This window comes from Erythrolamprus reginae, chromosome 8 (genome assembly GCF_031021105.1).
Source record: "Erythrolamprus reginae isolate rEryReg1 chromosome 8, rEryReg1.hap1, whole genome shotgun sequence".
NCBI lineage: Eukaryota > Metazoa > Chordata > Lepidosauria > Squamata > Dipsadidae > Erythrolamprus > Erythrolamprus reginae.
Window position 1 is genome coordinate 56,321,390 of NC_091957.1, and position 26,823 is coordinate 56,348,212.

Sequence of the window (26,823 nt, forward strand, 5' to 3'; positions counted from 1 at the left end):
ATGGGTGTGGGCACTCGAGCATGTGCAATAGTGCTCGTGCACACTCTTTCAGGACCCGAGGAAAAAAAGGTTCGCCATCACTGGTCTAAAAAAAACAAAAGAGATGTTTCTTTGAGTCTGGGTTGTGTACAAAACATTGTGGGCTCTTCTATACCCTCCTCCGATCTTCAAAAGAGGTTAATATTTACAGATTGGATAGCGGTTCTGTCATTCCCGAAGTTGGATCCTTGAACCCAGGGACAATCACCTATTCTTCACTCTGGACCTTCAGAAACAAATAGGTTCAGCTTAACAGTGAAAGTTCTGAGCTGGGACAGACTTTTCAGATAACCAGCTGATTAATTCATATAACCAACTGATTAGTTCAGATTGCCAACTGATTAATTCATATAACCAATTGATTAATTCAGCTAACCAACTGATTAGTTCACATAACCAACTGATTAATTCAGATAACCAACTGATGAATGAGATCTTATTAATCCTTGGGTTTGTTGATGGATCTATTTGTTGATGTGGATTATATTTTGGGATCCAGCCTCTCCCTCTTTGTGCCTTTGAGCTAAAGCGTTTATGGGTAAACACATACTATTTAATTATTTTATTTTTAAAAAGTAATTAAGGATCATACTAAGCTACTAGAGGAGGAAGTACAATAAAAATGATTAAGTATTCAATAAATATATTGTGTATATTGTGTATTGTGTTGGGAGCCGCCCCGAGTCTTTGGAGAGGGGCGGCATACAAATCTAATAAATTATTACTATTATTATTATTATTATTATTATTATTATTATTATTATTATTATTATTATATAGTGTATGAACTGTCAAGCCAGTGCTTTAACATTGCCAGGAACAAGTTCTTTCGTCCCGTTTGCTCATATTGTTTGTGGAAGACACATTATCGCCCTAACTCTTGGAACATTTGACTTTCCAGGTCAATCAATATATTCCTGTTGTTCTACTTATTCCTGCTGGTGAGCAAAGCTATTATATGCACTACTTTGAAATATGTCTGGCAGAGCGTCCCATATCACGATGAACCCTGGTACAACCTCAAAACCCAAAGGGAGAGAGAAGCCTTCAAGGTAGATCAGTTGACTTGTGTTGGTTGGCGGTTGTCTACATTCAGATTTGCTCCATGCACAGGTGGCTTGATGTCTCTTACTTGATGTATGTCTGTGTCCCGTTTAGCTGCTCAAGATGTTCACCGATTTCCTGTCCTTTATGGTCCTCTTCAACTTCATTATCCCGGTCTCCATGTATGTGACTGTCGAGATGCAGAAATTTCTAGGCTCCTTCTTCATTGCCTGGGACACAGAGATGTACGATGAAAGCATCGAGGAAGGCGCGTTGGTGAACACCTCTGACCTCAACGAAGAACTTGGGCAGGTCAGTAATGTCTTTCTGGGCCTTCTTCTCAAGGGGAAGAGTCTTCTCTGTGGTGGCCCCGGTCCTCTGGAATCAACTCCCCCCAGAGATTCGAACTGCCCCCACCCACCTCATCTTCCGCAAGACTCTGAAGACCCATTTATGTCACCAGGCATGGGGAGACTAATACGCCCCCTTCTGACTAGTAAGACTTGAGTATGGTATGATTGTGTAGTATTGATTGTTTTTAATGATGGTGGGGTTTTAATTTTAGTTTTAACTATTAGATTTGTATTTTATTGTTATTGTTGTTGTGAGTTGCCCCGAATCCTCAGAAAGGGACGGCATACAAATCTAATAAATTATTATTATTATTATTATTATTATTATTATTATTATTATTATTATTATCATCATCATCATCATCATCTTTGGATATTAATAAGGAGACTTTTCTCTAGAGTCTTTGGTTTTAATCTCCAGTTCCAATTCCAACTTAAAAACAAGATTTGTGTTGCCCCTCTCGGGGACTTGTCATATCTTGAAATACAACATACGCATATAATTTTTTAAAAGAGAGAGAGAGAGAGAGAAGATTGAAAGGGGAACCAAAGATTGGCACTGCTTAATTTCTTGTTTATTACTTTTCTTCTGTGTGCAAACTTTACTGCTGACTTTGTTTTTATCTTAAGTGTCACTCTTGGAAAGGGGAACACACACACACCCGCCCAAATATATACAAAGATGCTCTGGCAAAAAATTGTGCCTCTCTAATGTGTTCTAAAATTATTCCCCTCTTTAAGAGGAAATAGAAACATAGAAGACTGACGGCAGAAAAAGACCTCATGGTCCATCTAGTCTGCCCTTATACTATTTTATCTTACATTTATCTTAAATTCAGTTCCTGTGGATTTACCAACCACGTCTGCTGGAAGTTTGTTCCAAGGATCTACTACTCTTCCAGTAAAATAATATTTTCTCACGTTGCTTTTGATCTTTCCCCCAACTAACTTCAGATTGTGTCCCCTTGTTCTTGGGTTCACTTTCCTATTAAAAACACTTCCCTCCTGAACATTATTTAACCCTTTAACATATTTAAATGTTTCGATCATGTTCTCCCTTTTCCTTCTGTCCTCCAGACTAGACAGATTGAGTTCATGAAGTCTTTCCTGATACGTTTTATGCTTAAGACCTTCCACCATTCTTGTAGCCCGTCTTTGAAATGGTCTCCTTTTTCCCTCCCTCCCTTCTAGGTTGAATATGTGTTTTCAGATAAAACGGGGACTTTAACGGAAAACACCATGGAATTCATTGAGTGCAGCATCGACGGCTACCGATACTGCGACTCTTTGCAAGTGGACAGAAAGAAATCTTCAGGAAAAGCAGATAAGGTGGGATTCATAATATGCATCCTCTTGGCCTACACGGTCTCTAGATCTATTTATTTATTTATTTTTTGTCCAAGACATAATGAAGGTTCATGAGATTAACCATGTGGTAATATGCAGTATATCAAAGAGAGGATAGATAGATAGATAGATAGATAGATAGATAGATAGATAGATAGATAGATAGATAGACAGACAGACAGACAGACAGAAAGAAAGAAAGAAAGAAAGAAAGAAAAAGGAAGGAAGGAAGGAAGGAAAGGATGGAAGGATGGAAGGAAGGAAGGATGGAAGGAAGGAAGGAAGGAAGGAAGGTAGGAAAGGAAGGAAGGAAGGAAGGAAGGAAAGGAAGGAAGGAAGGAAAGGATGGAAGGATGGAAGGATGGATGGAAGGAAGGAATGAAGGAAGGAAGGAAAGGATGGAAGGATGGAAGGAAGGAAAGGATGGAAGGATGGAAGGATGGAGGGAAGGAGGGATGGATAGAAGGAAGGAAGGATAGAAGGATGGAAGGAAGGAGGGATGGATGGAAGGAAGGAAGGAAGGATAGGAGTGAAGATATAAGAATAAAGTACATCAATGGAGGATAGAGGAGGAGATATAGAGATATATGAGTGGAAGAAAAGAAATATGAAATATAGGAGAGATAATTGGATAGGGGACGGAAGACACCCTAGTGCACTTATGCACCCCCCTTACTGACCTCTTAGAAACTTGGAGAGGTCAATCGTGGATAGTCTAAGAGGAAAATGTTGGCGGTTGGGAATAGACACTATGGAGTCTGGTAGTGAGTTCCACACTTTGAAAACTTGGTACTAAAGTTTCTGCCAATGTTCAGGAGAACCTCTAGTCCATAAGGAAGCAGAGTGCCTCTTGTGAAGATCCATAGCCCTTGTAAGATAGATCCTGGCACGTTTATACTGCTTGCGTTAACCGTTGACCTGGGCCAGGAGGAGAAGGGACATTCTATCCAGTTAATTTTAAGTTAAGCTGGTTTAATATTTTACACAGCATGGCAGGGCTAAGAACGTTGATGCCCAACTGTCCAGCTTGGTAGATCAAGGGTGAAGGACGTGATCGTGGTGTTTGACTTGAGGACAGAAAGATGGAGATAGTCGGACAGTTGAAAAGATGGGACAGAAAAGATGGAACAGTTGAAACAGTTGGAGCACCACCTGGTTTGGAAGCCCACCTTGGACTCTAGGACTTGAAAGTCCCCCAGTTTACCCCTGTTTCTTCCCCTTCGTTGCCCTCCCTTCTAGAAACAAGAAGATCTCTTCCTTCGCGCGTTGTGCCTTTGTCACACGGTACAAGTCCAGCAAAAAGACGAAACCGACCCAGTGACGTTGGAGACCAAAATGAAACGAATCTACGTCGCGGCCTCCCCAGACGAAGTGGCTTTGATCCAGGGGGCTCAGAAGTAAGGCCATTCCCCACCACCACAACCACCACCACCACCACCATATTATTATTATTATTTTTCCCCTCTCGCTTTCACTCCAGCTGAATGGTGAAGGGCTAATCCCATCTTCGGATGCGGAGAATTTTGATATATTGCATGATTGATTCACCAGGATATCTGCTCCCGTGCCCCCAGCCTACACAGAGTTGTTGAGTGATGGTCATAATTGAGCCCAGAACTATAGATGTATGTCAAAGTGGTCATTAAGTGAGAATTCACGCAACCACGCCTGATTTTGCATATTTTTTTGTGGTAGTTCTTTCAGATGGGTTGGGTTCCTCATCATCATTATTATTATTATTATTATTATTATTATTATTATTATTTATTAGATTTGTATGTCGCCCCCTCTCTGGAGACCTGGAGCGGCTCACAACAAAAACAACAATGTGACCAATCCAATATATTAAAAGACATCTAAAAGAACCATTATTAAAACCATGCAACACAATCGTACCATACATAAACAATATAAGCCCGGGGGGTATTTTAATTTCCACATGCCTGACGACATAGGTGGGTCTTCAACAGCTTACGAAAGGCAAGGAGGGTGGGGGCAGTTCTGATCTCAGGGGGGGAGTTGATTCCAGAGGTCCGGGGCCACCACAAAGAAGGCTCTTCCCCTGGGTCCCGCCAGATGACATTGTTTAGGTGACGGGACCCGGAGAAGGCCAACTCTGTGGGACCTTATCGGTCACTGGGATTCGTATGGCAGAAGACGCAGTCTGCATTGGTTGCCGATCAGTTTCCGGTCATAATTCAAAGTGTTGGTTATGACCTATAAAGCCCTTCATGGCACCGGACCAGACTATCTCAGGGACCGCCTTCTGCTGCACAAATCCCAGTGACCAGTTAGGTCCCACAGAGTGGGTCTTCTCCGGGTCCCGTCAACTAAACAATGTCGCTTGGCGGGACCCAGGGGAAGAGCCTTCTCTGTGGTGGCCCCGGCCCTCTGGAACCAACTCCCCCCAGAGATTAGAATTGCTCCCACTCTCCTTGCCTTTCGTAAGCTTCTTAAAACCCACCTCTGCTGCCAGGCATGGGGGAACTGAGATATTCTTTCCCCCTAGGCCTTTACAATTTTATGCATGGTGTGTCTGTATATATGTTTGGTTTTACAATAAGGGTTTTTAACTGTTTTAATATTGGATTGTCATATGTTGTTTTACTACTGTTGTTAGCCGCCCTGAGTCTGCAGGGAGGGGCGGCATACAAATCCAATAAAACTAAACTAAACTAAACTAAGACGGTTCCGAAGGTTTGGACTGGTTCACCCGAACTGGTAGCGACCCACTGGTGAAGTCACAATGACATCATTGAACCGGATCACCAAGGGCTCCACCATCTTTTAAAAAAATTTTATTTATTTTTTCTAATTTTTTAAAAAAAGTCTTCTAAGCATGTGCAGAAAGCGAATTTCCAGCACTGTGTACATGGTTGTCATCTTGTTTTTGGCTTTAAAAAAAAAGTTTTTTAATTTTATTTTTCTTCTGAGCATGTTCAGAAGCCAATTTCTGGCACTCTGCATGGGGCCGAGACAAGCTAGAACCCAGCCCCTGGGTTATGGATTCAAATCCATTATATCCAGTGGGTGTTTATGTACCAGGAACAAAATTAAACAGGCTGCAATAGAGATGGTTTCAAGGACTTTCTGAGTCTGTAAACCTCAATTTTCTGGTGGAAAATTCACGCAGAGCAATTCTCAACCCCCATTAACGCCTGGCAGGGTGATAGGTTTCCCAAGAGAAGTGTAAGTGTAAGTCTGGCACTCACACTGATTGTGCTTTTGGCGTGAAAGGTTAAAAATTATGCCTCACTTTGAAGTGGTTTCTGATGTATAAGGGCTGAGTCTCCTTACAACATAAGAACATAAGAAGAGTCCTGCTGAATCAGGCCAAAGGCCATTGAGTCCAGCATTCTGTGTCCCACAGTGCCCCCCCAATTGTCCATGGGGATCTTGAGCAGAAGGAGAAGGCAAGACTCTCCCTTTCCCTTGACCCCCAACAAATGGGACCCAAGGGAACCCTGCCTGCCTCAACCAACATAGAGGCAGCACTTGGAAATCCATTTCAATAACCACCTATGATACACTTGGCACTTTCCTTCCTTCCTTCCTTCCTTCCTTCCTTCCTTCCTTCCTTCCTTACTTACTTACTTACTTACTTACTTACCTCCTTCTTTCCTTCCTTCCTTCCTTTCTTTCTGTCTTTCTGTCTTTCTCTTCCTTCCTTCCTTCCTTCCTTCCTTCCTTCCTTCCTTCCTTTCTTCCTTCCTTCCTTCCTTCCTTCCTCCTTTACATAAGAACCTAAGAAGAGCCCTGCTGAATCAGGCCAAAGCCCATCAAGTCCAGCATTTTGTGTCCCACAGTGGCCCCCCAATTGTCCATGGGGATCTTGAGCAGAGAGAGAAGGCAAGACCCTCCCTTTCCCTGGAGCCCCAACAAATGGGACTCAAGGGAACCCTGCCTGCCTCAACCCACATAGAGGCGGCACTTGGACATCCCTTTCAATAACCACCCATGATACACTTGGCATCCATGAATCTGTCTAATCCTGCCTTGAATCTATCCAAGCTGACAGCTGTCACGACCTCTTCTGGAAGTGAATTCCGTCAACCAAGGACCCTCTGGGTGAAGAAATATTTCCTTTTATTTGTCCTCACTTTCTCACCTCTGAGCTTTAGGGAGGGCCCCCTTGTCCTAGTATTGTGTGATAGAGAAAAGAATTTTTCTGTCTCCACCTTTTCTATCCCATGCATGATTTTATACACTTCGATCAAGTCACCCCTTAAACGCCATGTTTCAAGGCTGGAGAGACCAAGGCGTTGCAACCTGGTTTCATAAGGGGGGGGGGGTCCATTTCCATGATAGTTCTTGTGGCCCTTTTTGCACCTCATTTTTTGACTTCCAAAATTAAATACGTAAGGCTTCGACTTACGACCACTGCTTGGGAGCAGAACTTCAATTGCTAACTGAGTGAGTTGTTAAGCATGCTGCAACCTTTTCGGCTACGGTTGTTAAAGTGAATCATGCCATTGCTCAGGAAATCTGCCTGCCCCCACCCCCCCTTTGACTTTTGAAGCCAGCTGGGAAAGTCCAAAATGGTGATCAGGTGACCTTTGAACATGAAACTGTCACAAGTACCTGCCAGTTGCTAAGACCTCCAAATGTTGATCAGGTGACCATGGGGACATTGTCATCGGGTTTTTTTTTAAGTGCAGGGACCAGTTTTGTAAGTCACTTTATTGGATTTGTATGCCGCCCCTCTCCGTAGAATCGGGGCGGCTAACAACAATGATAAAAACAGCATGTAACAATCCAATCCAATACTAAAATAACTAAAAAAAACCCTTATTATAAAAACCAAACATACATACAGACATACCATGCGTAAATTGTAAAGCCTAGGGGGAAAGAATATCTCAATTCCCCCATGCCTGACGGCAGAGGTGGGTTTTAAGAAGTTTACGAAAGGTGAGGAGGGTGGGGGCAATTCTAATCTCTGGGGGGAGTTGGTTCCAAAGGGCCGGGGCCGCCACAGAGAAGGCTCTTCCCCTGGGTCACGCCAAACGACATTGTTTAGTTGACGGGACCCGGAGAAGGCCCACTCTGTGGGACCTAACTGGTCGCTGGGATTCGTGCAGCACTGTTGCGATTTTGAACGGTTACTGAAATGAGTCGAGGACTAATGAAAAGTGTTCTGGATTCTGGTAGAACTTCGGTTACATTGGAAATAACGCTTACTGGATGCAGGATTTCATGAACAAAAAGCCTCAATTTTTATTCTCCTCTCCTCCGTATTCCAAAATGTAATACAAACATTCACATTCCTCTCTCTTTATCTTTAGCAATTAGAGCACACCAACATTCCTCCATGCCTCCTCCCTTATCTTAAGATTTATGTCTATTCAAAAGCACCAGAAATAGCTGTGAAATAACAAAGAATAAGCTAACTCACTCCGGAGCCAAAAGGACACACGTCCCATGATAGATTTACAACATTGAAAACTCCGCCCTTCTTCCCCGCTGGCGCCCTGACATGATGAATACATCACTCCAGTAATTAACCTATTCCTCCCCTTAATATCTTTCCCCTAACACTTGCTCCCTGCGCCTTTGAACTCTTCTGAAGTGAGGATTTAACCAGCGATTGTCTGTCTCTTCTTCACTGGAGTCTGGACACATAGCAACATCCTGTGGCAGGCCTCCCACGTGTTCTGATACCTGTAACCCAGGGCCTGCCACTAATTCATAAACACTATCTGTATCAGAGTCCTCAAGCTCTTCATCATCCTCCAACTGACCAGGAGTATGTACAACAAAGGGGGGGGGGAGAGTTGAAAGTTTTGTACGAGCCTCAAACTCTGTGCAATGTTTCCATCAGCCCATGAAACAACCCTACCCCAAAGTTCACCTCTCTGGTCAAATCTTTATTTTACTTTGGCTTTATTTAATCCGCTGTTTTTTTGGGGGGTGTGCCTGTGAGATGCAAGTACTTGTCGGTGTGGATGAGATTGTGTGTGCGTTGGTTTTTTTTTTTTTTCAACGCCATTCTGTCCTTTTTGTTCATTGACAGGTATGGTTTCACTTTTCTAGGACAAGAAAATAACGTCATGGCGGTAGAGAATTCCTATAAGCAAATTGAGAGGTAGGTGTCGTTGGCAGGTTAGCCTCCTCCCAAGGGAAGCTGCGGCTAGTGGCCCAGCACACAAATTAAGTTTAGAACAGGATCCAGAATTGAAACCGGCTGGTTTAATTCACCATAATCCTCAAAACATCCATGTTCTGTGATAAAACCTTCAAGATGGGAAGGAAGCTTTTAGTCTTTTCATTCATCATGGCGTCACACATACCTTGGAAGCAGAGAGCCATTAAATTCTAGAAGGGTTTGCCATATTTGGGATTAATTTAACAATTTTTTTAAAAAAACACCAGGACAATTAGTGCCTAGAAAAAGATGCTTAAGACAGACAGAGGGAGGGAGGGAGGGAGGGAGGGAGGGAGGGAGAGAGAGAGAGAGAGAGATAGATAGATAGATAGATAGATAGGTAAGTAGGTAGATAGGTAGATAGATGATAGATAGATAGATAGATAGATAGATGATGGATAGATAGATAAATAGATAGATAGATAGGTAAGTAGGTAGATAGATAGATAGATAGATAGATAGATAGATAGATAGATAGATGATGGATAGATAGATAAATAGATACATAGATAGGTAGGTAGGTAGGTAGGTAGGTAGATAGATAGATAGATAGATAGATAGATAGATAGAGGATAGATAGATAGATAGATAGATAGATAGATAGATAGATAGAGGATAGATAGATAGATAGATAGATAGATAGATAGATAGATAGATAGAGGATAGATAGATAGATAGATAGATAGATAGATAGATAGATAAGTAGGTAGATAGGTAGATAGATGATAGATGGATGGATAGATAGATAGATAGATAGGTAAGTAGGTAGATAGGTAGATAGATGATAGATAGATAGATAGATAGATAGATAGATAGATAGATAGATAGATAGATGATGGATAGATAGATAAATAGATAGATAGATAGATAGATAGATAGATAGGTAAGTAGGTAGGTAGGTAGGTAGATAGATAGATAGATAGATAGATAGATAGATAGATAGATAGATAGATAGATAGATGATAAATAGATAGATAGATAGATAGATAGAGGATAGATAGATAGATAGATAGATAGATAGATAGAGGATAGATAGATAGATAGATAGATAGATAGATAGATAGATAGACAGATAGATGGTGTAGATAGATAATAGATAGATAGATAGATAGATAGATGATAGATAGATAGATAGATAGATAGATAGATAGAGGATAGATAGATAGATAGATAGATAGATAGATAGATGATAGCTAGATGTTAGATAGATAGATAGATAGATAGATAGATAGATAGATAGATAGAGGATAGATAGATAGATAGATAGATAGATAGATAGATAGAGGATAGATAGAGGATAGATAGAGGATAGATAGATAGATAGATAGATAGATAGATAGATAGATAGATAGATAGATAGATAGATAGATAGATAGATAGATAGATAGATAGATAGAGCTTTTTAATATGGTTTCCCTGGAATATTTTTGCAATTCTGTTGTGCAAGTAGTCTTGCTTGTATTTACACATACCTTTATGTTTTAAATTGTTCCCATTTATGCCTGTTTTATATTTACGATTTAGCATAAATCATAGATCTGCTTCCCTGGAAATTAATGTGCAGTCCTGGTTTTTCATGCCTGGCATTTTTTTTTTGTTTGGCGTTTGACGGGGTTAAAGTTTCTATCTGTTCCTCATCACTAATTATTCCTTTTCTTCCCTTAAAAAACCCCACACAAACCCAAGATACGAACTTCTGAACGTCCTGGATTTTGACTGCGTCCGTCGCCGGATGAGTGTTATTGTGAAGATGCCGGACGGTGAGTAGGAGAAGAAAACAGAGGATGGAAAGTTATCAAGGAGAGAATCAATCAAGGAATTAATGAAGCAGAAACTTTCCGAAAGTGAGAGTAATTAATCGGAAGGCCTTTATAAGGCCTTGGTAAAGCCAGACTTTCAATTCTGCATTCACTTCTGGTTGCCACGATACAAAAAGGATGTTGAGACTCTAGAAAGAAGGCAGAGAACAGCAACAAAGAGGATCAGGGGACTGGAGGCTAAAACATATGCAGAGCGGTTGCAGGAACTGGGCATGGCTAGTTTAATGAAAAGAAGGACCAGGGGAGACAAGATAGCAGTCTTCCAGTATCTCAGGGGTTGCCCCAAAGAAGAAGGAGTCAACCTATTCTCCAACGCACCTGAGGGTAGAACAGGAAGCAATGGGTTGAAACTAAACAAGGAGAGAAGTAACTCAGAACTAAGGAGAAATTTTCTGACAGTCGGAACAGTTGATCAGTGGAATAGCTTGCCTCCAGAAGTTGTGAATGCCCCAACACTGGAGGTTTTTGAGTAGATGTTGGATAACCATCTGTCTGAAGTAGTGTAGGGTTTCCTGCCTAAGCAGGGGGTTGGACTAGAAGACCTCCAAGGTCCCTTCCAACTCTGTTGTTGTTGCTATTATACCAGGAGAAGAGCCTTCTCTGTGGCGGCCCCGACCCTCTGGAACCAGCTTCCCCCGGATATCAGAGTTGCCCCCACCCTCCTTGCCTTTCGCAAGCTCCTTAAAACCCACCTCTGTCATCAGGCATGGGGGAATTGAAATTTTTCCCTTCCCCCTAGGCTTATAGAATTTATACATGGTATGCTTGTTTGTACGATTGGTCTCTTAAATTGGGGTTTTTTAGATTATTTTTAATATTAGATTTGTTACATTGTCTTCTTTATTGTTGTTAGCCACCCCAATTCTTCGGAGAGGGGCGGCATACAAATCTAATAGATAGATAGATAGATAGATAGATAGATAGATAGATAGATAGATAGATAGATAATAAATAACTAGTATTATGTCAATACAACACAGCAAACGAGATCACTATGCTGGATTTCGTATTTCATCACCAGTCGGGCGCTTCCCAAGCACCTAGGACTGCGTGATGTAGCGGTGAATTATGTTTGCCGATCCCAGTAAAGTGGCCTTTTGCAATTGACAGATGGAGATTTTGTCAATTCCGATGTTTTTCAAATGTCCGCTGAGATCCTTTGGCCCTGCGCCCAGCGTGCCAAGTACTACTGTGACCACTTTCACTGGCTTATGCCAGAGTCGTTGCAGCTCGATTTTTAGATCTTCGTATTTCACTAATTTCTCTAGCTGCTTCTCCCCAATTCTGCTGTCTCCTGGGATTGCGATGTCGATGATCCATACTTTCTTTTTCTCCACAATCAGGATGCCTGGTGTGTTATGCTTCAGAATTCGGAATCTCCAGCCTTGCCAACTTTCAGACTTTTGGACTTCTCTGGGCTCCTCTGTTTCCCTCAGAGGAACATGAGGATGTGACATATCCCTTGTACCTTAACTAACACCAAAATGTTCCCTCTTCTTTTAGGGAGAATATACCTGTTTTGCAAAGGTGCGGATTCTTCTATTTTCCCGAGGGTCCCTTTTGCTGAAGCCCAAAAGACAAAACCCCATGTGGAACAGAATGCAGTGGTAAGTCCTTCAGAGGTGTTGGAGTTATAGATGGTCAGGAGTCCGTATTCTTCAACTTAAACCCCACGGAAAGAAATTGGTGGGACCCTTCTCCTCTTCCTATTCTTTCTTTTCCTTCCTTCCTTCCTCCCTCCCTCCCTCCTTTGAAAAGGTAAGAAATTGATGGAATAGAAACATAGAAGAGTGACAGCAGAAAAATACCTCATGGTCCATCTAGTCTGCCCTTATACTATTTCCTGTATTTTATCTTAGGATGGATCTAGGTTTATCCCAGGCATGTTTCAATTCAGTAACTGTGGATTTATCTACCACGTCTGCTGGAAGTTTGTTCCAAGGATCTACTACTGTTTCAGTGAAATAATATTTTCTCATGTTGCTTTTGATCTTTCCCCAACTAACTTCAGATTGTGTCCCCTTGTTCTTGTGTTCACTTTCCTATTAAAAACACTTCCCTCCTGAACCTTATTTAACCCTCTAACATATTTAAATGTTTCGATCATGCCCCCCCCTTTTCCTTCTGTCCTCCAGACTCTACAGATTTAGTTCATTGAGTCTTTCCTGATACGTTTTATGCTTAAGACCTTCCACCAGTCTTGTAGCCCGTCTTTGGACCCGTTCAATTTTGTCAATATCTTTTTGTAGGTGAGGTCTCCAGAACTGGACACAGTATTCCAAATGATTTCTCACCAGCGCTCTATATAGCGGGATCACAATCTCCCTCTTCCTGCTTGTTATACCTCTAGCTATGCAGCCAAGCATCCTACTTGCTTTTCCTACCACCCAACCACACTGCTCACCCATTTTGAGACTGTCAGAAATCACTACCCCTAAATCCTTCTCTTCTGAAGTTTTTGCTAACACAGAACTGCCAATGCAATACTCAGATTGAGGATTCCTTTTCCCCAAGTGCATTATTTTACATTGGGAAACATTTGGAATCTTGTTAGATTGTTTAGTGAAAATATATCATCCACAAAACAAACTTAATACAGAGTAAAGGTGTGAGTAGTGACAGCAATGGACTATTCAGGCAAATAAACCAGTCTAGTAAATACAATATATATATATATATCATATGTTTTTGCTGAATTTTTAACATTAAGGGAGACTAGGATAGCGCTATTTCGGCCTTGTTCTTATATATTATACACAGATATACAGTAGAACAATCTCTATACAATCCAAATCCCAAATATAATCCCAAATATCAAATGCAAACCAGATATATCAGCCCACAGCAACTATCAACATACAGTAACTATCAGAAATACTCCCCCCAAACAAGACGTCTGTTAGCTCCCTCTAATGGTCAACAGGGACACTTCACTTAAAGATACATTCCTTAAACCTACGTTGATAGATTATATATTTTGTAACCCAACATAGTATCACACATGGTACTGACAGAATTCTTCTCCTTCTCTTTCTCCTCATCCTGTTTCCCTTCCTTCCTTCCTTCCTTCCTTCCTTCCTTCCTTCCTTCCTTCCTTCCTTCCTTCCTGTTCTGTCGGGCTCTCTGGTAGAATCCTCCCAAAAATTCACAGGTACAAATTTCAGACACACACACGTTTGAAAATTCAAAACAATGTTCTTTATAATGAAAATTCACTTAAACCAAGCCCTCTTTTGGTATAGCACAGAGCACTCGTCTCATCCGGACCCGGACAGATTTTAGAATTAAGCGGGCCAAAACCTTCTGAAATTGGCCCAAGCCATGGATAAGATCAATCCAAGGTATTATCTGCACTATCATGTCACCTTAGCAAGCAGCAGTTCCAAACAGCCTTGAACAGCTACCATATATGGGCCGTATTTCAGAATGGTTTTGGGTTGCCTCTCTTCTGGAAGGGCTCTTCTGCATCACGTCTTCTGCTTGTTATCTCTCAGGATGGATACCGGACCCTCTGCGTGGCCTACAGAGAAATACCTTATGCCACCTACAAGGTCCTAGAGGCTCAGATTCAGGAAGCCACCGTGGCCCTACACAATCGAGAGGCCAGGATGGCCAGAGTCTTTGATGATATTGAGAAGGACATGCGCCTGATTGGCTCCACTGCTGTAGAAGACAAGTAAGCCCTGTTGGCTAGTTGAGATCACCCATTGCGCCTTCTTAGGCAGTTGAAGTCCCAACTTATTTTAATCATCAGCTTTAATCAGAGGGTTGTGTGCTGGGCCCAGATTCCTCTTTTTCAAGTGGGAAACATTTCGTTTGCTACTTTATTAGCCCCATGGGTAAGAGCATGTTTCGTAATAACAACAGAGTGAACCGGTAGCAAGCTTAATTCAGAATCCACCACTGATTCCACACTGTAACGGTCACAATTGCTCATATCAGTCAAGGATGCTATGATGGAAAGGCAGCTGCATAAGGATAGGATAAGATAGGATAAGAATAGAGCAGAGTTGAGTAGAGTAGAGTAGAATAGAATAGAATAGAATAGAAATAGAATATTGGAATGAAGGAGAGGAGAGAAGGGAAGAGAAGAGAAGAGATATTGGAATGAAGGATAGAATAGAATAGAAATAGAAATAGAATAGAATAGAAATAGAATAGAATAGAATAGAATAGAATATTGGAATGAAGGAGAGGAGAGAAGCGAAGAGAGAGATATTGGAATGAAGGATAGAATAGAAATAGAATAGAATAGAATATTGGAATGAAGGAGAGGAGAGAAGGGAAGAGAAGAGAAGAGATATTGGAATGAAGGATAGAATAGAAGAATAGAATTAGAAATAGAATAGAATAGAAATAGAATAGAATAGAATATTGGAATGAAGGAGAGGAGAGAAGGGAAGAGAAGAGAAGAGATATTGGAATGAAGAATAGAATAGATAAAAGAATAGAATTAGAAATAGAATAGAATAGAAATAGAATAGAATAATAGAATATTGGAATGAAGGAGAGGAGAGGAGAGAAGAGATATTGGAATGAAGGATAGAATAGAATAGAAATAGAATAGAATAGAATATTGGAATGAAGGAGAGGAGAGAAGGGAAGAGAAGAGAAGAAGAAAGAAGAGAAGAGAAACTAGAGTAGAGCAGAGCAGAACAGAACAGAATTCTTGATTTGGCCAAGTATGATTGGACACACAAGGAATTCGTCCTTGGTGCATATGCTCTCAGTGTACCTAAAAGAAAAGATACCTTCTGGTCTAGAATATGGGACTTCTAGACCAGAATATTATCAGGTGAGGGAAGACTGTCTTGGCAAATAAGTCTCAAATACTAAGGGAAAATCCCTCTAAATTATTGGTCCAGATTAGAATTATTTTCTACATGTCCTTGCCTTTGCTGTCCTTGGTGGATTGGTATATACGTAGCTCAGCTGTTTCCTTGATGCAATAAATGTTCTGAAGGACCCTTTTCTACAAAGAAACCCAGCGATTTGTCATTTTGGGCAGGGTGGGAAGAAGGGAAAAACAGAGAAGGAAATGGCCGAGTCCTTTCCACCTGTTTCCCTGCAGGCTCCAGGATTTTGCAGCCGAGACCATCGAGGCCCTCCACGCGGCAGGCATGAAGATCTGGGTGCTGACCGGGGACAAGCTGGAGACGGCCCAAGCCACCTGCTACGCGAGCCGCCTCTTCCACACCAACACAGAGCTCTTGCTGCTGACCGCAAAGACGGTGGAGGAAGGCGACAGGAAAATGGAGAAGCTTCACGAACTGCTGGTGGAATACCACAAGAAGTTGGTGATCGACGCCAAGACGTGAGTTGGGACCCTAAGCCGTGTTTCTTCGGTTGAAGTGCTTCTGCGAGGACTTCAACTCCCAGAGTTTCTCAGCCACGGGGGGTGGGCTGGGGAATTCTGGGAACTGAAGTCCACACAGTGTTCTATCGGGCTCTCTGGTAGACTCCCTCCCAAAAATTCACAGGTACAAATTTCAGACACACACACAGGTTTGAAAATTCAAAACAATGTTCTTTATAAGGAAAATTCACTTAAACCAAGCCCTCTTTTGGTATAGCATAGAGCACTGGTCTCCAACCAAACTGGTAATTTGTACGTCCCTTATCAGTTCTGTGATACTTAGCTTGCAGCTGTGAGGCAATTCACAGTCCTTCTTCTTTCACAAAGTGACACACACTTTGCTCTGGTTTAGTTTCAAAGCGGGGAAAAATCAGCACACAAAAAGTCAAAGTCAGTAAAGCAGTCACAAAACACAATGATCAGATAATCCTCCACAATGGCCAAACCCACAGGCTGCTCTTTATAGCAGCCTCACTAATGACCACAGCCCCACCCAACCACAGGTGGCCTCATTTTCTTTAATAATAATCTCTCAGTTGTTGCTGCCTATGCATCGCTCTCTGCATGCGTGGCTGTATCATTAACTCTTGTTCCGAATCCAAGGAGGAGTTAGAGAATTGATCTCCTTCTGAGCTGTCTGCCCCCCTCTCCTCCTCCCTGTCACTCCTGTCTTCTTGGTCAGAGGAGCCTTCATCATCAGATTCCACCGGGGGCAAAACAGGCCTGCAGCATGTGGATGTCTCCCCCATATCCACAGTCCTTGGGGCAGGAGCTGGGCCAGAGCTAACCACAGCACACAGTCAAGGTTGAATCGCTTTGCGATTGTGGGGGGAAACAGGACGCTAAGATTTTTGTCTACAAACTGTTGAGAGCCTGAACCTCCCCAAGGTCACCGGGGTGGCACAGCAGGTAGAGTGCTGTACTGCAGGAGACTGAAGCTGACTGCAGATCTGTAGGTCAGCAGTTCAAATTTATTTATCTATTTATTTATTTATTAGATTTGTATGCCGCCCCTCTCCGTAGACTCAAACCTCATCCCCGGCCCAAGGTTGACTCACCCTTCCATCCTTCCAAGGTGGATAAAATGAGGACCCGAATTGTCGGGGCAATAGGCTGGCTCTGTTTTTAAAAAGTGCTGTTGCTAACATGTTGTAAGCTGCCCTGAGTCTAAGGAGAAGGACGGCATAAAAATCGAATGAATGAATGAATGAATGAATGAATGAATGAATGAATGAATGAATGAATTGGCTCTTCTGATTACAACTGAGGTCATATCAAGGTCTCCAGCTAACAAGTCTCCCCCTTCTCTGTTTCAGGAACTGGGTATCTAGTTCCGATTATGGACTGGTCATTGAAGGAGCTACCCTTTCCTTGATCCTTAACCCTTCTCAAGATTCCAACTTTTCCCATTACAAGAACCTCTTCCTTCAAATCTGCCTGAAGTGCACCGCTGTCTTGTGCTGCCGGATGGCCCCATTGCAAAAGGCTCAGGTGTGTTGATGACCTCCATAAGTGAGCCAAGCCACTTCCTGGTCCCAACAGAACCAGGCACAAGACCTCCTTTCTTCAGGGTGAATGCTGGAAAGCACCTCTGTTGGGAAGCCAAGGACCATAAATATCTGGTCTGCTCTTGAGTTGAGTCTTCAGGGTGGTGTAATCATCGGGAAGCCAACTCAGAGTTGGGTGAGGAATATCTCAACCAACCTATCTTGATCCACCATCCTACTCTACCCTGTAGATCGTCCGCATGGTGAAGAATTCCAAAGGCAATCCCATTACGCTGTCCGTCGGAGACGGAGCCAATGACGTCAGCATGATTTTGGAAGCTCACGTGGGCATCGGTAAGGGATGCTTTTACCCACAGTGGGGTCTTCTCCTTCTTGGGTTGTGTTGGTCAAAGGCAGGAGTCTCCGAACATGACAACATTCTGGCTGGGGGAATTCTGGGAGTTGAAGTCCACAAGTCTTAAAAGTCACCTAGGTTGAAAAACAGTGGACTAGATCAAGAGTAGGCAAAGTTGGCTCTTCTATGACTTGTGGACTTCAATTCCCAGAAATCCTGAGCCAATCATGCTAGCTTAGGAATTCTGGGAATTGAAGTGTGAAGCTCTATGCGACTGGTGGGCATGTGAGGTTTCGCCAATGGTGGCAAACAGCTATTGTTATTGTTGTTGTTGTTATTATTATTATTATTAATTATTATTATTATCTTCACACAAGGTAGTCAAATCTCACGCATGCATGGGTGTGCGTATGTTGGGGTTGTGCAGCTTTGTGCGTATCCCGAAAATCACTACCGGAGCGCAGCACCTTACCCAGTGAAGGGCTACAATTTTTTTTACTACCACACTGTGGGGCGTGGCTTATTTTGTGGGTGTGGCTTGCTTGTCACATGACCAGGTGGGAGTGGCTTGGCAATCATGTGACTGGAGTGGCTTAAAGGTCATATGACTGGCTTAAAGACAGCCAACTTGAGGTCACTCACGTCAAGGGTTTGGGTTTGGGTGCCTGGCCTCTCCTCGCCTCAAAGAGAGACAATGTCCCTCTCTATTTACTATTACTGGACATCCAAAATATACTCTTTAATTCTATGTACAGTGATACCTCGTATTACGAACTTAATTCGTTCCGTGACCAGGTTCGTAAGTAGAAAAGTTCGTAAGACAAAGCAATTTTCCCCATAGGAATCAATGTAAAAGCAAATAATGCGTGCAACCCCATCCCAAATGTCACCCCTTTTGCCTTGCGCTGCTGGGAATCCCCGCCTCCGGACTTCCATTGCCAGCCAAAGTGCTGGGATTCCCCTGACCCACCCCTTGTTGGGATTCAAAGCAGTGCCAGCAAAAATGAAGGGAATAAGAGGGGTTCGTAAGATGAGGTATTACTGTATATATTCCATGTGGGTCCATACCTATTACACACAGGCACACAAAGATATACATCATCTACTATATAAAGTATATGTGTATGTACACACAGCTCTTCTAAAATTATACACATTCAACCTCATTTACTGCGATAGGAAAAACAGACCCACAGCCCAGAAGGGAAAAAAGGGGGGAAAAATATCAAAATTTTTCTACCAGTTCTGCGTACCTGTAGGATCCCATCATTGACCTTAAGGTTCCAGTAGCCATCCATCAGTGTTGATCAGGATATTGAGGCCTCTGATGTGCAACGTTGACCCTCTCCGTTCTTCTCTTCGGCCAGGTATCAAGGGAAAAGAAGGACGCCAAGCTGCCCGGAACAGCGACTATGCCGTCCCCAAGTTTAAACACTTGAAAAAGTTGCTCTTGGCTCACGGCCACTTGTATTATGTCCGGATATCCCACCTTGTCCAGTATTTCTTCTACAAGGTAAAGGGAAGGGCCAGTTGGTTTTGGGGGAGGGTGGAAGGTCACAGGGAAGGGAGGCAGGGGAGGGGGCTATGCCAATGCCGGTCCTTGCGGGGTGGTCAGCAGAAGGTTAGCAGGGAAGCAAAAGACTCTTGGGAGGGAGAAGGGGGGAGAGCCAGCAATATCCACGGGGTAGGAGGTAAAATGGAACTCATGGTGGAGAGAAGGGTTGGATTCAAGATCCACCTTCTTTGTACATCATATTGATGTTCAGCTACCCCCTTCCACAGAGTCCTTGATGTACAACTGGTTGCTTAGCAAAATCCCTTGCAATCATAATTCGAGGACTATTTCTAGTCTGTTCTGCTCTCTATTTATTCCTTCTCCTCCCCTCCCTATTTATTCTGCATTCTGCATTCTTCATTCTCCTCCTTTCTCCTTTACCTCCTAAATGACCTTTTCTACTGTAATTTAATATTCTATTCTATTCTTTTTTATTTTTTTATTTTTTTATACATACAAAGACATGTATAAAAATTAATAAACATAAAACAAAAATTATAACTAAAAATTGTACCAAAAACCAGATAAAACACTTAGAACAAATTACTAATATGAAAATAGCCAAAAAAGTTAAATATTTCAGGATTTGGATTACAGCAAAAACGGCAACATTAAAAGAGGATAATTATACAAATGTAATGGGCCAAATTAAAACTGATTTTAAAAATTGGAAAAATATTCTATTCTATTCTACTCTACTCTAATTTGATATTCTGTTCTGTTCTATTCTTTTTAATTTTTTTTATATTTTTATACATACAAAGACATGTATAAAAATTAATAAACATAAAACAAAAATTATAACTAAAAATTGTACCAAAATAAGATAAAACACTTAGAACAAATTACTGATATGAAAATAGCCCAAAAAGTTAAATATTTGGGAATTTGGATTACAGCAAAAACGGCAACATTAAAAGAGGATAATTATACAAATTTAATGGGCCAAATTAAAACTGATTTTAAAAATTGGAAAAATATTCTATTCTATTCTATTATACTCTACTCTAATTTGATACTCTATTCTGTTCTATTCTACTGTACTCTAATTTAATATTCTGTTCTGCTATATAATATTCTATTCTACCCTACTCTACTCTACTCTATTCTACTCTACTCTAATTTAATATTCTCTTCTATTCTACTCTACTCTGCAAAAAGTACATAAAGATATATTAGAAAAGTCTAATACAAAAGATGATCTGCTAATAGAATAACAAGGCAAGAGAATTGAAAAATGGTAAACAACTTTTTTTTTAAAAAAAAGCTTTTTTCAAAAATTCCCATACAGACATTTTCACCTATTCATCATCTTATTTTGCATTTCACTGTAACCCCCAGATGTAACACTTGAAAGAGATGAGGGGATAGGGAAGGGGGGAGGGAAGAAAGTGTTAAATTTGAAATGTCTATTAATAGACACATGCATGAAGATAAAAGAAACAGATTAAAGGAATTATATGTATGGAACAAAATATGGAATAAATGTAAGACTGTGTAAAAGAATTCAAAGGTTGCTGGAATACCATCCCAGAAAAAAGGAGGGAGCACAGCAAAGGAAGGAGGAAGGGAAGAGAGGAATTAGAAGAAAGAAAGAGGAGGAAAGAGGGGAGAAGAGAGTTAGTAGAGAGGGCAGAAGGAGGAGTAGGGAGGAGGAGAAGGAGAGAGGGAGGAGAAGTAGGTTAAGAAAGAGACAGAGGAAGGGAACGTAAGAAGAAAGAGAAGGGAGGGCTGTACGAGATAGGAAGGGAGGATGTTTTAAAAAAAAGCAACTTTGAACCACCAAAGCAATAAGATAAATATAGAATATATGTGTAAAGGTTTTGTAAAAGAATGAAAAAACGTAAAAAACTTAAGTAACATCCACCTCCACGCCAATTTGATGGGAATACATGGGGCTACCTCTGAAAAGTGTTCGGAAACTTCAGATCGTGCAGAACGCAGCCGTGAGAGCCATCGTGGGGCTTCCTAGATTCCCCCATGTTTCTGCAACACTCTGTGGCCTGCATTGGCTGCCGATCAGTTTCCGGTCACAATTCAAAGTGTTGCTTATGACCTTTAAAGCCCTGCATGGCATTGGACCAGAGTACCTCCGGAACCGCCTGCTACCGCACAAACCCAGCGACCGATAAGGTCCCACAGAGTTGGCCTTCTCCGGGTCCCATCGACCAAACAATGCCATTTGGCGGGCCCCAGGGGAAGTGCCTTCTTGGTGGTAGCCCCAGCCCTCTGGAATCAACTCCCCCCAGAGATTAGAACGGCCCCCACACTCCTTGTCTTTCGTAAATTACTCAAGACCCATCTATACCGCAAGGCATGGGGGAGTTGAGACACCTTTCCCCCAGGCTTTTTTTTTATATTTATGTTTGGGTATGTATATGTTGTTTGCTTTTTTAAATATGATAGGGTTTTATGCGCTTTTTAATATTAGATTTGTTGTCCCTAGAATATTGTTTTTATTATTGTTGTGAGCCGCCCCGAGTCTTCGGAGGGGGGAGGCATACAAATCTAATAAATTGAATTGAAATTGAATTGAATTCAGAGCCGAAAGTAGAAAGCAGAAGGTTGGGATAGAATATACACTGCTTGAAAAAAAAAATAAAGGGAACCCTCAAAGAACCCATCCTAGATCTGAATGAATGAAATATTCTCATTGAATACTTTGTTCTGTACAAAGTTGAATGTGCACAACAACAGGTGAAATTGACTGTCAATCAGTGTTGCTTCCTAAGTGGAGAGTTTGATTTCACAGGAGTTTGATTTACTTGTATTGTGTTGCATTGCCTCTGTACAAATCGATGGTGAGACCACACTTGGAGTCCTGTGTACAGTTCTGGTCACCGTACCTCAAGAAGGATAGAATGGAACTGGAAAAGGTGCAAAAAAGGGCAACAAGGATGATTGAGGAAATGGAGCCCCTCCCTTATGAAACCAGGTTGCAAGGCCTTGGTCTCTTCAGCCTTGAAAGACGGCATTTAGTGGGTGACTTGATCGAAGTGTATAAAATCATGCATGGGATAGAAAAGGTGGATAGAGAAAAATCCTTTTCTCTATCACACAATACTAGGACGAGGGGGCCCTCCCTAAAGCTCATAGGTAAGAAAGTGAGGACAAATCAAGGGAAATATTTCTTCACACAGAGGGTCCTTGGTTGATGGAATTCACTTCCAGAAGAGATTGTGACAGCTGTCAGCCTTGATAGCTTCAAGCCAGGATTAGACAGATTCATGGATGCCAAGCATATAGATGGTTATTGAAACGGATGTCCATGTGCCGCCTCTATGTTGGTTGAGGCAGGCAGGATTCCCTTGGGTACCATTTGTTGGGGGTCCAGGGAAAGGGAGGGTCTTGCCTTCTCTTTCTGCTCAAGATCCCCATGGACAATTGGTGGGCCACTGTGTGACACAGAATGCTGGACTCGATGGGCTTTGGTCTGATTCAGCAGGGCTCTTCTTATGTTCTTATGTTCTTATGTTTAAGTGTTCCCTTTATTTTTTTTGAGCAGTATATATTTGAAGGCTTCTCAGTTCTCAGTTCTACAACATTTGCATCATCTGGTTTTCTTATTAACTTATTTTTTTTCTCTCTCTCTCTTCCCTGCCCCCAATATTTCTCTTAGAACCTCTGCTTCATTTTCCCACAATTTTTATATCAATTCTTCTGCGGCTTTTCCCAGCAGGTAGGTTCATGCTGTCATTACTGATGCTTTGATTCAAAACCAGCTGCTTAAACAACTGTTGAAAGAAACTACCAAACTCACAAAAACCGTTACTTACATCCACTGAAAGGCCACACTGACCTTTCTCTACCGGATTGGTCCCGGAGGCTGGTGTGGGCGGGTGCGAGAAACAAAATAATAATCACAGAGCGATTGTCTCGCCGCCACCACGAGATGTGACATTGCTGATGACCAGGTGGATGAATCGTTGTGTGTCTACGCTTAGGAAAGAGTCTATGTGTTGCAGACAATTTTTTTCTATTTTTCTCACACTTTTGGCCCCTGGACATTTCAAGAAACCATAAATGGGGCTTATCATCCTTTATTCAGTAAATCAGGTGACATACCCTGTTTCCCCCCCTAAAGTAAGACCTCCGCTGAAAATAAAACCCAATGGGGCTTTTGAGTGCATGGCAATAAGGTCAAGCACTTATTGCAGGTTTCAAAAAAACTATAAGTCAGGGTCTTATTTTCGGGGAAACATGGTATGTATACACACGCATACGATTGTTCAATAAATATATTCTGATAGATAGATAGATAGATAGATAGATAGATAGATAGATAGATAGATAGATAGATAGATATGGATGGATGGATGGATGGATGGATGGATGGACGGACGGACGGACGGACAGGATGGTCATATAGTTATTATTCTCATATTTATTTGATTATCTTGGATCTGGCTGAGAGCAAAGTCTTAAATCAGCCACTGGAAATGATGGTCCACTAAAGTCCTTCTCTTTTTCCCTCCAGCCTCTCTATGATGCAGCTTACCTGACTATGTTCAACATCTGCTTCACCTCTCTGCCAATCGTGGCCTACAGTCTCCTGGAACAACATGTCCCTATTAATGTATTGATGACTTTCCCAAAGTTGTATCTGTGAGTATCAGATGATGTTGATCATCTTCTTCTTCTTCTTCTTCTTCTTCTTCTTCTTTTTCTTCTTCTTCTTCTTCTTCTTCTTCTTCTTCTTCTTCTTCTTCTTCTTCCTCCTCCTCCTCCTCCTCTTCCTCCTCCTCCTCCTCTTCCTCCTCCTCCTCCTCTTCTTCTTCTCCTCCTTCTCCTTCTTCTTCTTCTTCTCTCCTCCTCTTCCTGCTTTTCTTACTATTGTCTCTCTAAAGAGAAAGACGGACTAAACTACTACTATTTGACTTCTCCTTCTCCTCCTCCTCCTTCCTCTCCTCCTCCTCCTCCTTTTTCTCCTCTTTTCCTCCTCCTCCTCCCCCTTCTTTTCCTCCTCCTCCTCCTCCTTTTTGTCTTCTTCCTCCTCCTCTTCCTCCTCCTCCTCCTCCTTTTTCTCCTCTTTTCCTCCTCCTCCTCCCCCTTCTTTTCCTCCTCCTCCTTTTTGTCTTCTTCCTCCTCCTCTTCCTCCTCCTCCTCCTCCTTTTTCTCCTCTTTTCCTCCTCCTCCTCCCCCTTCTTTTCCTCCTCCTCCTCCTCCTTTTTGTCTTCTTCCTCCTCCTCTTCCTCCTCCTCCTCCTGCTGTCAATCTTGCCGGCATGGAGATAGTTTCTGATCTTATTCCACTGAGCTCCTTCCTCAAGGTCTTTCTGCGCTTGTCTTCATTTATCCTTCTGAAGGTCCATCTTGCATTTCGGATCTCCTGACCTGTATCTGAGGACCCAATTTTGTGTTTTTCTCGGTAGGAACGTTTCTGACAACGCTATGCTCCAGTTGAAGCCTTTCATCTACTGGACCTTCCTGGGCCTTTTTGATGGTTGCGTCTTTTTTTTTGGCACTTACTACCTTTTCCAATCTGCCTCTATAGAGGACAACGGAAAGGTGAGGCTGGAAAGACGTAACTCTTTGCAATAACAACGGGGCATGCGTTTGGGTGTGGCAGCAAAGGCCATAATGTTACCTCTGTCTCTAAAGGAATAGCCACCCAGACAATGGTCCTTGTGGCTATATTTTATTTTTAACATGTACAGCGATACCTTGTCTTACAAATGCCTCGTCATACAAACTTTTCGAGATACAAACCCAGGGTTTAAGATTTTTTCCCCTCTTCTTACAAATTATTTTCACCTTACAAACCCACCGCCGCCGCTGGGATGCCCCACCTCCAGACTTCCGTTGCCAGCGAAGCCCCCGTTTTTGCACTGCTGGGATTCCCCTGAGGCTCCCCTCCATGGAAAACCCCACCTCTGGACTTCTGTGTTTTTGTGATGCTGCAGGGGAACCCCAGCAGAGAAATCCCAGCAGCACAAAATTGCAGCACAAAATTGCAGCATTGCAAAAACACAGAGGTCCGGAGGTGGGGTTTCGAGGACTTCGGTGCTTTTGCGGTGCTGCAATTTCACTGATGCTCCCTTCGCTGGGAAACCCCACCTCCAGACTTCCGTTGCCAGCGAAGCGCCCATTTTTGCGATGCTGGGATTCCCCTGCAGCATCACAAAAACACAGAAGTTCGCAGGTGGGGTTTCCCATGGAGGGGAGCCTCAGGGGAATCCCAGTAGCACAAAAACGGGTGCTTCGGCTGGCAAAAGGGGTAAATTTTGGGCTTGCACGCATTAATCGCCTTTCCATTGATTCCTATGGGAAACATTGTTTCGTCTTACAAACTTTTTCACCTTAAGAACCTCGTCCCGGAACCATTTAAGTTTGTAAGACGAGGTATCACTGTATTTATTTTAACAGGCACCATTGTCTTCAAGGTAGTATCCAACCGTGTTTTTTAATTGCAAATTTTGTCAATTTGTTTTTCAGATGGCCGGACTCTGGACGTTTGGGACAATGGTGTTCACTGTCTTGGTCTTCACGGTCACATTAAAGGTTAGCAATCTTTTTTTTCCCCAGAAGCCAATTCATTTACTTGACCAGGTGCAATGTCAATAAATCTTAATTTTTATGGTATCAGGTATTGTATTCTAAAGCATACAACAGAATTATTACAACTATGCAACTAGCTAAATCCTATTATTATTATTATTATTATTATTATTATTATTATTATTATCATCATCATCATCATCATCATCATCATTATCATTATCATTATCATTATCATCATTTTCATTTTCATTAACATTAATTAGATTTGTATGCCTCTCCGTAGACTCGGGGCGGCTAACAATAATAATCAAAACAGCATATAACCAATCTAATATTTCAAATAGTTAAAAAACTCTTATTAAAAAACCAAACATACACACAAACATACCATGCATAAATTGTATAGGCCTGGGGGGAAGGAATATCTCAATTCCCACATGCCTGATGGCAGAGGTGGGTTTTAAGGAGCTTACAAAAAGCAAGGAGGGTGGGGGCAGTTCTGATCTTTGGAGGGAGCTGGTTCCAGAGGGTCGGGGCCGCCACAGAGAAGGCTCTTTCCCTGGGTCCCACCAAACGACATTGTCTAGTTGACGGGACCCGGAGAAGGCCAGTATAGCTTTGAATATTATATATTTGAACAGTATAGTTAGAGAAATATACAATAGATACAGACAATAAAATAAGAGTAGACAAATAGCTAGACTAAAGGTTAGTGATGTTTATTATTATCTCCTCTTTTTTATTATTATTATTATTAGCCAAGGTGGGGCAGTGATTAGAATAGAATGGAATGGAATAGAATAGAATAGAATAGAATTTTTA

General features: G+C 42.0%; 1 protein-coding gene across 3 annotated transcripts in view; it reads left to right on the forward strand.

Moving 5' to 3' along the window:
• Positions 1 to 26,823, forward strand: part of ATP11C (ATPase phospholipid transporting 11C) — an 83,290-nt gene that overhangs the window by 41,027 nt on the left and 15,440 nt on the right. For all 3 annotated transcript variants that reach the window (XM_070759962.1, XM_070759961.1, XM_070759960.1), the window contains exons 11-26: positions 941 to 1,091; positions 1,198 to 1,395; positions 2,628 to 2,765; positions 4,023 to 4,180; positions 8,797 to 8,868; positions 10,615 to 10,688; positions 12,252 to 12,355; positions 14,243 to 14,424; positions 15,820 to 16,062; positions 17,421 to 17,595; positions 17,843 to 17,945; positions 19,314 to 19,459; positions 23,121 to 23,180; positions 23,979 to 24,106; positions 24,873 to 25,008; positions 25,936 to 26,001. In XM_070759962.1, the coding sequence (XP_070616063.1) occupies positions 941 to 1,091; positions 1,198 to 1,395; positions 2,628 to 2,765; positions 4,023 to 4,180; positions 8,797 to 8,868; positions 10,615 to 10,688; positions 12,252 to 12,355; positions 14,243 to 14,424; positions 15,820 to 16,062; positions 17,421 to 17,595; positions 17,843 to 17,945; positions 19,314 to 19,459; positions 23,121 to 23,180; positions 23,979 to 24,106; positions 24,873 to 25,008; positions 25,936 to 26,001 (2,134 nt within the window). The remainder of the gene's footprint in view (positions 1 to 940; positions 1,092 to 1,197; positions 1,396 to 2,627; positions 2,766 to 4,022; positions 4,181 to 8,796; positions 8,869 to 10,614; positions 10,689 to 12,251; positions 12,356 to 14,242; positions 14,425 to 15,819; positions 16,063 to 17,420; positions 17,596 to 17,842; positions 17,946 to 19,313; positions 19,460 to 23,120; positions 23,181 to 23,978; positions 24,107 to 24,872; positions 25,009 to 25,935; positions 26,002 to 26,823) is intronic.